Source organism: Callionymus lyra, chromosome 11 (assembly GCF_982586985.1).
Source record: "Callionymus lyra chromosome 11, fCalLyr1.hap1.1, whole genome shotgun sequence".
Lineage (NCBI taxonomy): Eukaryota > Metazoa > Chordata > Actinopteri > Syngnathiformes > Callionymidae > Callionymus > Callionymus lyra.
Window position 1 is genome coordinate 12,953,759 of NC_141828.1, and position 11,289 is coordinate 12,965,047.

Here is an 11,289-nt window from a genome sequence, read left to right on the forward strand (position 1 = left end):
GAAAGGCTCGAGGAGCGACCCTTGCGGGACACCCCGGGTAGGTACTGTATATATGTGAGATGATAGATAGACAGACAGATAGATAATATAGATGGATGAATAGGATAAGAGGAAGGAATGAAGGAGGGAGGGAGGGAGGGAGTGAGGGAGGGAGGGAGGGAGGGAGGGAGGGAGGGAGGGAGGGAGGGAGTGAGTGAGTGAGTGAGTGAGTGAGTGAGTGAGTGAGTGAGTGAGTGAGTGAGTGAGTGAGTGAGTGAGTGAGTGAGTGAGTGAGTGAGTGAGTGAGTGAGAGTGAGTGAGTGAGTGAGTGAGTGAGTGAGTGAGTGAGTGAGTGAGTGAGTGAGTGAGTGAGTGAGTGAGTGAGTGAGTGAGTGAGTGAGTGAGTGAGTGAGGGAGGGAGGGAGGGAGGGAGGGAGGAAGGAAGGAAGGATGGATGGAAAGCAAAATCTACATACACAACAAAAAACACAACACAGAAAATGTATTATAAAAATGTTTTATTAATACTTTGGTGCAGGAAAACATTGGTAGTACCTAATATAAACCTAATACAAACAGCATATATGGAATGGTGCCGCGGTGACAGTGAATAAATATTGTGGAGAATGGAATGTAACAGATGTACAAACAAGCTGTTTTATCAAGTAAGGCACAGAAAGACGTCATTTCAGAGGTATTTATGATGTGAGGAACGTCACAGTCATTTTTTAAACCCAGTCAAGGGCCGCGGAAATCTGCGGCGTGTCTCATTTGTTAGACTCGTACGGCAATGACAGTGATAAAGTGCTGGCTAGTAAACTGTGGTCGCTCTGCATTAGCAGGAGGAACTTTCAGTGCTGTGCCATAAATGTACCGTTTTCTATCCTGAAATGGAAGAACTCAGCAGGAACACGAAAAAAAAAGGAGGATTTTGAATAGGAGGTTTAAAGGTACATTTCAAAAGGTAGATAATGTTCCAGTCCAGTGACAGAAGCGTTGACAATATGCCATACAAATGGAAGAGCTGACGGTCACAGACCGGGTCAGCACAGGGTTTCTTCGGCACGTCCGCCTGAAAGAAGACAGAAATGCATCGTCACACGAGTCCTGAAATAAATCAGTTCATTGATAATAATGATTTGAGATCTGACTGATACTCCGAACTGTCTCCAATTATTCCTGCAGTTACTTGATTTAACCAAATTAGTTTCCGTGAGAAGAAACAAGGAATGAAGTTTACTCATTTTTATATTCATAGTGAACTTTTTCAAATGGAAAAAGCTAACGTTATCATTGAAGCCAATGTGTTGAGAAACATATAAATGTCAGGATTTTAGAATTGAACACGTCGTTTGGAAATCTACATGTACTGTATCTACTATCTCCTTTTTATGAATTTGTTTAACCTAAAATAAACCTTCTCGCTCTCTGTTTTCATGTTAAAGAAACAGTAAATGACTTAACATTTGGCTTCTGTTAACCACTATTTAAAGGAGAATTGTTAAATGGGAGAAAAACAGAAATAAGTAATTCAATGAATTAAATGACTTATTCCCATATTATATTTCCTTGAATATATCATTTTTTTTACTTGTTTATTCCTGCATTTATTTCCCTTTTGTATAAATCTCACTCTTCAAATGATCCTATATTTTAAGATTGAATTATATTTTGGTTATAGCATTAAAATAACTAAACAAACTGATAATTTTTAGACAGTTTGATGAGATTATATCTGACATTTTAAAGTAAAAAATAAGGAGAGCACTTTTTAAACACTTTTTTTCTTAGAAACATAGACAATGAAAACTAAATAAGTGACATTAAATGTAAGTAAAAGTCAGTTTAGATTTGTTAAGTATTGAAAATTGGAATCCTTTTTCTAAACATTATCACTAGTGGGAATAGTGATGGTCTGACGAAGCTTCATGAAGCAGTGTCATGTTGTTTAGAGGTCAGTAGGTGGCGCCATCAATTTAAAAATGATGATTCGTTAGAACAGTTGTTCAGAACAAAGGAAAATAGTGCAGAGACCGCCATCTAGTGGACTGTTAAATTATGACACTGCTTCACGAAGCTTCATCATTCATAATGGGTCAAGTGGTTGGATCGATTGATGCTGATACGTTCAATGTTCTCACCTGTGTGATGGCTGCTCTGCGTGAAGTGGTCGAGTTGATACAACTGAGAGTGTTGGAACTGCAGGCAGTCCAGGGTGAGGTCTGAGAAGAAACTCAGCTCTTCGTGATGCAACTGGAACCCTCCTCTGTCAGGAGGAGCCCCCTCCGAGTCGGACGAGCCGCTCTTACAAGGCTCCAGGTCCTCCAGGAAGCTGTCGAACATCAGCTCATCTATGTCCAGCTGGTGTTTGGGATCCCCCCGGTCGGGGTTCAGCGTGCGATGCATGTCGAAGCTGCTGGCCAGGGACGAGATCTGCTGGGCCAGAATGCTGATCTCCTCCCGCTCCCTCTCGTCGAAGCACCGAGAGAGCCCGGACGTCGGGGACGGAACCGGCGTGAGGCGGAGACCCGAGTGCATGACCTGGTGGTGAAGGCTGCCCCCTGGTGGCTGCCCCAGGAAGTCATCCTCATGCAGCGTCTGGTCCTCCATGCTCTCGCTCACGTCTGAGGAGAACTCCGGAACTAACCGAGCGTGAGATGCGGAAGCTCGGGGATGGCAGATGGGAGAAGAAGAGGGGGCGGAGGAGGAGTGGGCGGCCAGAGGGGCGAAGGCCTCCTGCTGGAGAGTGTGGTGCGCGGCAGCCGGGAGGGAGGCGGAGGCCGGGGGGCGACAGGTGAGAGTCGACAGAGGGAAGTAGGCGGGAGAAGCTTCCGGGGAGATGGACAGCTGATCTTGGTAGTCCTGCACATCCATCAGCAGCTCGGGGTGGAACTCCTGCTGCTGCAGGGGCGAGCAGGAGGAGGCGGGGCTGTAGGGAGGCGTGAACAGAACCGGGCTGGCAGGTGACACCGACTCATACCCGCTGGAGTCTGATCTCCATCTATTGACAGGAGGAGCCGGAAAGTGGAGCTTCTTCTGGAGGAATTTCGCCTCGATTTCACTGAAATGAAGAAGAAAAACAAATAAAAATCACACACGAGCATTTAAACCCTCACTAGGCAATAGAAATAATATTTGTGCTTCTCAAACCTGATGCAGAAGTTGTTGCAGCGGATGCTCGTAGGATCTCTGTCGGCACACGTGTAGACCCAGATCCACGTCAGGTCCTTGGACTGGAGTCTCTGCACCATCTCTGACCGCGTACCGTCGCCTTCCTGCACTGGAGAGGCACAGAGAGGGGGCGCTATTACAATCTAAGCCGTGGTCCAACACAATTACACAACGACGACATAAACATACTTTGGTTGTTTTTTTGGTTGAACATCTTCAACCTTAATGTAAAACTAAAATAGTTAAAATGTTCCTTTTATTGACACAAAACTGTCAAAATATTTTCCACACTCAACGATTTTAATTTTATTAGAGGCACCAGCAGTCATTTTCACAGATTTTCCTAATATTAAAAATATATATATATTAAATATATTTAAAAATTGAGTGCATGTGTCACTCAGGTTAACAGATAATGAAAGTAGATCAGTACAAAAATCTATACAAAATGTTTCATTGTTTCATTTATTATTAATCTATTTATTTTACCTTTTTTTAATGTAACCTGTTATATATTTTCCATAATATTTGTTGCTTTATGGTTTATTACAATAAAAACCACAATGGAAACATAATAATAATAATTGTATATTTTATTGACTTAAAACGACTAAATACATTTTGAAGTTGAAAAAGACGTAAATACTAGAGATGTTCTGATGAAGCTTCATGAAGCAGTGACATTATTTTCAGTCCACTAGATGGCGGTCTCTGCACTATTTTCCTTTGTCAACTGTTCTAATGAAACATCACATCATTTTTTAAACTGATGGCGCCACCTACTGACCTCTAAACAACATTACACTGCTTCATGAAGCTTCATCAATCCATCACTAGTAGATACTATATCAAATTTCTTAATAGATTTATGAATTATATAGAGGTATTTCAAATAGTTTTAAGACTGAATTTCAAATTGATTGATGAAACAATTGTTTTTTTTTAAACCATCATTTAAATATAAAATAAAATAAGATGATACTACATGAGCAAATAGAGTATGTTTATATGAGAATTCTCTTTCTAGCTATAAATGAGGCTTCATGAAGCGTTCATCATGATTGGTCAATAGGTGGCGCTTGATCTTAGATAGTGATGGTCTGATGAAGCTTCATGAAGCAGTGTCATGTTGTTTAGAGGTCAGTAGGTGGCGCCATCAGTTTAAAATGATGTGGTGTTTCATTAGAACAGTTGTTCAAACAAAGGAAAATAGTGCAGAGACCGCCATCTAGTGGACTCTGAAAATAATGACACTGCTTCATGAAGCTTCATCAGAACATCACTAATCCAAGATCATTGAAAGAAATCTGTAAGTGCTCAGAACACAAAGCTTTATCCGTTATTTATTCACAAACTGCTTCAAACCTACCCAGGCGTCTGTGGGCGTCTGCAGCCTGAGTCAGGTCTTCAGGGTGGACCAGACGGTACCAGGATTGACCGGTCAGCTCCTCCGCCGAATATCCCAGAACACTGTCGGTGACATCAAAACCTTCAGCACACTTCAGGGACACCCGTCATGGGAGCAGAGCGCCACCTACCTCCCAGCCAGACGAGTGAAGGACATGTCCAGGGCGTGGAGGCTGTGAAAGCTGTCGCAGCAGCGGGAGTCGTCGTCGTCGACGTCCCGGGTCAGTCGGTCCACGGTGGGGGTGCAGAGAGCCACGAACAGAGGCTCGCTGACGGAAGACCGAGTGAAGGACGCGAACTTCCCTCGGACCAGCATGGAGCAGCGCTCGCCCTGCTGCGCCCTGAAGCTCCTGGAGGTCTGCATGTGACATACGAAGCTCCTCTCTGGGGAGAGACGACACGACGTGAAGTGACAAACATTCGGACGAGGCAGACACACTGGGATTCGCGTTCACTGCTGCAGAAAATTGAATTTAGCGTCTTGTTGGTCATGGGGATTAAAAGGTATTCACTGGACTAAAAGTTTATATTATTAGAGATAAAAATCAATAATCCTCAGCACATCAAACTAAGAGTTATATTAATAAAACATTTACTAAAAGCAAACATTATCCAGTGTTTCGCAAATAATAGTAAATAGTAAGGTAAGGTAAGGTAGAACTTTATTGATCCCTCAGAAGGTCTTCTTCGGGAAATTGTTTTTTTTTCCAATTAGCCATAGCAATACAGCAGTTTTTTTCATAAAAAAATAAATTAAATAAAATAAGAACAAAAACAAAGAGACAGAACAAGATGATAAAATCTAAGTCTAAAGATTTAATATGTATTTTTTATATTTAATTTAAAATCGTTTCTTTAATTCAATTAAATTAATTTGTGACTAATTTGTTTATAAAAAAAATTGCAGTTATTTTGTATTGATTTTAATTATTATTATTTAAGTGTCATTAAACAGGGCGACATATTTATATGTAATTGTGCAAAACTTGCAATTTTTATACAATAATAAAAATATTGATTTATTGAAGAATTTTCTTTTTTTTTAGGTATTATCTTATTTCATTATTTTATATTGTACTGACTGCACAAAAACACAATGTTGTTTTTATAACAGTCATAAAAAGTGTCTGAAGTCATAAAGGATAGAAATAAATTCATATAAAAACAAATAGATAGCTAGATCGACTTTATTAAATTTAATTAATTAAGAAAAGTAAATAGTTGGATGTCATAAAGTGAATATTTTTTCGAAAGAACACAAGGTGGTTTTATATATAGCGGTTTTTAATTGAAATATTTGGTCTTAGAAACTTTTGGGAAAATGTGTGCAACATGACTTATTATGCTTTTCAGCTTTGAAGTTGATTTAACTTGTGTTTTTTGGATTAAAAAAAAGTAATCAGGTTGCGTGGGCAGGGGTTGAGGCAATGAGATCCAGAGTTTAAAACATACAAAATTGAAGCTCATTGGAGCCCAAACATGCGTTTACTAATGGATGCAAAATAAAAGGCGCAAAACTCTAAACAATGTAATTTTAACTCTAAGTCCAATGAGATATTGTTCTCTTTATAGTTATCTACTAAAATAACTAAATTAAATTCTCCCCTTGTCTGTATCAACCCTTATTATTATAATTACTTTAATTTTGTGCAAAATGTACATTTAAAAAATCTTGCAGGCCTCATACAATGACTCGCCCTTGAAACATAAAATAGAAGTCTAGTGATAATACATTAAGTCTCGTACCTGCTGACTCGTCATTCCCTCTTCTCAAGCAGCTCTGGACGACATCGACGTCAGATCGTTCCACCATCTCGTACAGAGAGTCTCCTTGAAGAACATCGATCTGTGCACATTTGAACAGAGTCAGCACAACAGACGGCAGCATCTCAAAGTCACTTGTGTTCGGGAATGATTGACGGATCCCACTGACCATGGAGAACCCCAGATATTCGGACACGTTCTCGGACACGTAGACGAGCTTCCCCTGAGCCGTGGTGACCAGGATGAAGCCCTGCAGAGCCTGGAGAAAGGCCTCGGACGGCGGCGGCGGCGGCGAGGAGGAGGAGTGGGCTCTCTCTGCACTCTGGAGATCTTCCAGGAGAAAAGAGCGAGTTCAGTTTCAGTAACACTCCACGCATCCCTGCGCGCCGTCACATCTGCTCCATCCCTGGTGGCGCCGCAGACTTTGTACCATTTAGTCTGACAATCTTGACGGCGACAGCAGCCGAATACAGATGAGACAGGGGTTTCCAAAGACTCACCCCGGTGGAAGAAGAGCGACTTCCGGATGTAGGTGCAGATGACGGCCATGGAGTGCAGGTAGGAGAGTCGCTCCTGGTCGTCCGGGGTGATGGGCAGCAGGGCTCGCAGGTTCCTGATCTCGTGGTTGATGTGGTCGCGGCGAGCTTTCGACGCTCCTTTGGTGGATCTGTGGAACACCATGGTCACGGTTGAGGTGAGGGCGACACCAGCGTCTACTTTGAGTCGTTGGGGAACATGTTGGTTATTGTCACAGTCCAGGGTGAGGGTAATGGAGAGGCTGGTGTGAGGCCTGCAGCAGAGTGATCTGTCTCAGGGTCCTGCTTGCTTTTATAGTCCTGGGTGTCTTAGGGGGGGGGGGGTGGTCCCGCTCCCAATATCTGCTCCTCCCGTCATTTAAAAGGATTCCCTGCAGGATCAGGTTACTAACTGCCAGAGATTACATGGAAATATATTAAATAGTAAGGTGGTCACTGTTACTATTTTTGAGGTTGAAAAATAGTTTAACAAATACAGATAATAAAAATAATTTAATTGATTACAAGTGCAATACAGTGATGTTAAGTTGAGAAAAGTATAACTTGCAAGTGGGATTCTAATATGAAAAAATAAAGTTAATTAATTAAAAAAATCTTGAACTACAAGATATATTTTTAATTAACCGTAACACCCTTTAAGTCGGTAAATTTATCACAATCAGAAACTTTTATTGCCAGTGTTGTAAACAGAACATAGGATTTTTTTGTGGCATTACAGAATAAAATAATGAAATAATAAAACACACAAAATAAGCAAAAACAAAACCAAGCACTGATTACTTTGCATTTAATTTAGCTTCACAACTAGTTTTTCCACACATTTGATTGATCAGTGTTTATAACAAATATTAAATATTCATTCAAACACTAGGTTTATTTAGTTGGTAAATTACTTGTCAAAGGGGTCGATGAGGCGAAAATAACTGTCAAGTAGAATTAGTTACAAAAATAATTGAATGAATGTGGAATTTAAAATGTCTAAAGACGCAGACACAATATTAAACATGACAATTCAATCATTAAAACAATCAATTAAGTAATGAATACTACTTTTTGATAGTCTTGTTAATCCTATTAACCAAAGAATGATGAGTAGTTTCAGGAAAAGTATCAACCGATTATCTACCAATTTGTGGTAACTAATGTAACTTTGTGAAAGATAAATAAGATTCCAAATAAATTCAACTGACCTGAATATATAAATAAAAGAAGCTTGTGTTGTGTCCTCTACTAAAGGCAGCACTAGTTCCTTCTCAAACGCTTTAAACCAGATAAACTAAAACTGAAATGTTGACCCCGAACATGGGTGACACATGCATGTCCTCGAGCAGCCACTAGAGGACGCAACCCAGCCCCCGGAGGGCAGGCGCGGCACTGACCTGAACGTCCTGCCCGGCGACCGGCGCTGATCTTCGGGCACGTGATGAGAGACGCACGGGGAGTTGACGCGGGTCTCGCAGGTGTTGCACCAAATGGACATGTTGAGTTTCCACCTGAGAAACAAACTCTATGAAACTTCAACTCTAGATTTGAACTATTGAGGAACTTTTCAAAATAAAATGCCTCAGAGCATCATCTTCCTCAGCCTTCCTCTGTGAGTCTTCTCCTCTTCATCCCTCCTTTTTATAGCCAACAACCTGAAACCATCTCATCCACAAATGGGATTGTCTTACTTTGTTGTGACGTGAAGACAAACGACCGAGGCTGGAGAAGAACCAACAACACACTCACAACTGACAGACATTCAACAACTATTTCTTCCACTGGAATACTTTAAATAACAGTAATCTGATATTCAAGTATACTATTTAATGTGTACTTGTTAAAAAAAAAGAAGTTTTTTGACAATAGTTCTTCTAACCTAAGTCAAGTAAGCTTTAAAATATAGCTTACATTCTTTGCGTAAAATTAAAAATACGAGATAAGTTATACAAGTACTACATGTTTGTTTATTTACAATAATGTCTCGTCTTATCTTAATATTTTATCTTACCTTTAAATAAAGCACCTTTTCAGAGGAAAGTAATTTTGTATCACTGATTTAATATTAAACTTTTTGTGACCGAGGGGTTTTGATCGTGATCCTGTAAAGGACAAAATGCAAAAAAACATTAATCAAAACTGTAAATGTCACACATGTTCGTTATTTCAAAGTTTTTTTTTAACGACAAGAGTGAAAGTAAAGGCCACAAAGGGAAGATTCTACGGCTTGATGCAAATTTATGAACAATATAAATCTGTCAGTGAAGAAGTTCTTAACTTTGTTTCAAACTGGTTGAGAATACAGATGCTTTTATTTTGAAATTCTAATGGCATCATTTCACACCCCTCTATTATTAGCTCCTGCATGATTTAACAACATCAACGTTTGGACCTGAATAAAGTTAAATCAAAAATTGATAATATAACATTTTGTGGGAACTTACCTGCTTGAGACTTTGGCTCCTGCAGGTTTGAGTGAAGGCATCTGCGGTCTGTGATGTCACTTCATGAAACCTAGTATTTCATTGCAATGGAATCCTTTAAACACAGTAATCTGATAATTCAAGTAAATTATTCAATGTGTACTTGTTGAAATTATTTTTCTTTTAAACTATTATTCTAGCTTCAATCAATTAATCTTCAAAAATAACTTCACTTTGCATTGTCTTGAAAAATGACTTAAATTAATGATAAAAAAGTGATAAAAGTACTTAATAATATTTGTTTATTTACATTATTATTTCAATATCTATACCCAAGTTCATCAGTTTAGCTTCTAGTCGTTTCTTGTGCTTTATTTAAAGGTGAGCTAAAAAAAAAAAAAAAAAAATATCAGAGGAAATTTGGATCAATTCATTTTGGATCACAAACGTTAGGTTAAAATTTTATGACCAAAGAGTTTTGATCTTGATCTCGTAAAGGAAAAAAAGGGAATAAATAAAAATGTCAAAGGGTTGTTGTTTAAAAGTTATTTTTAAAGAAAACAGTCAAATTAAAAGACCAAAATTAAGTTAGTAATTTGTAAATTTATAAATTAAGTGAAGATTTGCTAACTTTGTTTTAAACTAATTGAGAATACAGATGCTTTTATTTTTTAATTAACTTGGTACACTGCCCTCCATTAACTTCGAAACAAGCAAATAAACCACATTTTGTGGGAACTCACCTGCTTTAGTTTGAGTGGAGGCATCTTCCATCCTTTTTGCCACTTTCAGAAACATTTATTTAAGCATAGAATCAAAGGCATACATTTAATAATTGAATGATTTTTAGTTTTAGCTTTTAAATGAACAATTTTTGGCGATAACTTGGCGAATAAATAAAATTGAAGTCATAAAAAAAAGTGAATTTAAAGCAGTTGCAATTGTATCTCACAAGCTCGGTCCTGTCGATCATGATCTATTAAATAAATCATTATTAAACAAACAGGATGTTCTGTCAAGTCTCAAGAAAGTTGCTAAATTGAAAAAAGCATTTAACCTTTTCAACTGCAAATCTTTTGTTAAAGAAAGGTAGCACAAGTTTCTTAAGACTCGCTCATTCCAAAAACAACAGCGGCGTCCGATGATCAACAACATTCGAGAGTGGCCTTGAATTTTAAGCTTCAGTTTCTCTTCATCTCCAGCCGGGTTGAAGCCGAGAACAAAACATGTAAGAAGTTCAAAAGCCTTCCTGAGAGAGCCAAACTTCAATACCTTGAGAATAAAAGCCAAATTACAGGTAATTAATCTTTTAACAGACGAAGAGATTAAAGGTTCTATTGACAAAAAAAGATCAAGTTCGCCCACAGGTCAGAAAACAGACCATAACGAGGTATTATCTTTCTTGAATTCTACTTATACGGCCTTAACTCGTGCTCTAGAGCCCGCAAATCCCCAATTTGGAGCCTCAACAATGCTTTGGGGAGATGCCCTGAACTTGAGTGAGGGGACTGGACAACGATACGTGGGACAAGACAAAACAAATCACGCCGAACAAATCCTCAGACTGATTCTCAAGCACCGCTGGGATCGTCTGAGTCCTGAGGGGAAATTAGAGAGCAATTTGGCCCCCGAGAGAGTGTCTCGGCAATAGCGCCTGTGGCTGCTGAGCGGAGCAGGCTCCGGGGCCAGACACGGGGACCCCGGGCCCTACCCCTGCTTCCTGTGTCCTGTGGGGGGCCAGGCGGGACACGGTGTCTCTAGCAGCTCACTTTAAGCTGACCCTCCGTCTGCGGCCTGCACTTAACACTGGAGATAACAGTGACTTTATAGCTGTGGGCTGGTGACAGATGGGAACAAACTGCCAGCTCAACCCTAGTGGGCAGGGGGCAACGCTAGAGCTTGGGTTCCTAATAACGGGATGCGTGTCTGTATTGAAAGTGTGTCCCGGGTTGGACAACGTGGGTGGTTACACATGTGTAGAAAAAAAAAGGGAGTCTTGGACATCGGACAACTGAAAATTGAGGGTA

At 39.8% G+C, this 11,289-nt stretch overlaps 1 protein-coding gene across 1 annotated transcript; it reads right to left on the reverse strand.

Annotated features, from left to right (window-relative positions):
* Nucleotides 1-584: 584 nt before the first annotated feature.
* Nucleotides 585-9,324, reverse strand: npas4l (neuronal PAS domain protein 4 like). The gene is made up of 10 exons (XM_087803272.1): nt 9,284-9,324; nt 8,237-8,350; nt 6,818-6,988; nt 6,491-6,632; nt 6,304-6,403; nt 4,689-4,941; nt 4,520-4,620; nt 3,130-3,259; nt 2,121-3,040; nt 585-1,051 (listed from the first exon to the last, which is right to left on the reverse strand). The coding sequence occupies exons 1-10, from the start codon at nt 9,322-9,324 to the stop codon at nt 1,023-1,025; spliced, it is 2,001 nt and encodes a 666-aa protein (XP_087659398.1). The 3' UTR covers nt 585-1,022.
* Between the last annotated feature and the right edge of the window lie 1,965 nt (nt 9,325-11,289).

Bases quoted from the DNA above. Each gene is read 5' to 3' on its own strand.
- npas4l (XM_087803272.1), bottom strand. From the start codon at position 9,324: ATGCCTTCACTCAAACCTGCAGGAGCCAAAGTCTCAAGCAG. The intron at 6,989-8,236 runs GTCAGTGCCGCG...GGTGTTCCACAG, and splicing joins TCGCCGGGCAGGACGTTCAG to ATCCACCAAAGGAGCGTCGA. The intron at 1,052-2,120 runs GTGAGAACATTG...GTCTTCTTTCAG, and splicing joins GCAGAGCAGCCATCACACAG to GCGGACGTGCCGAAGAAACC.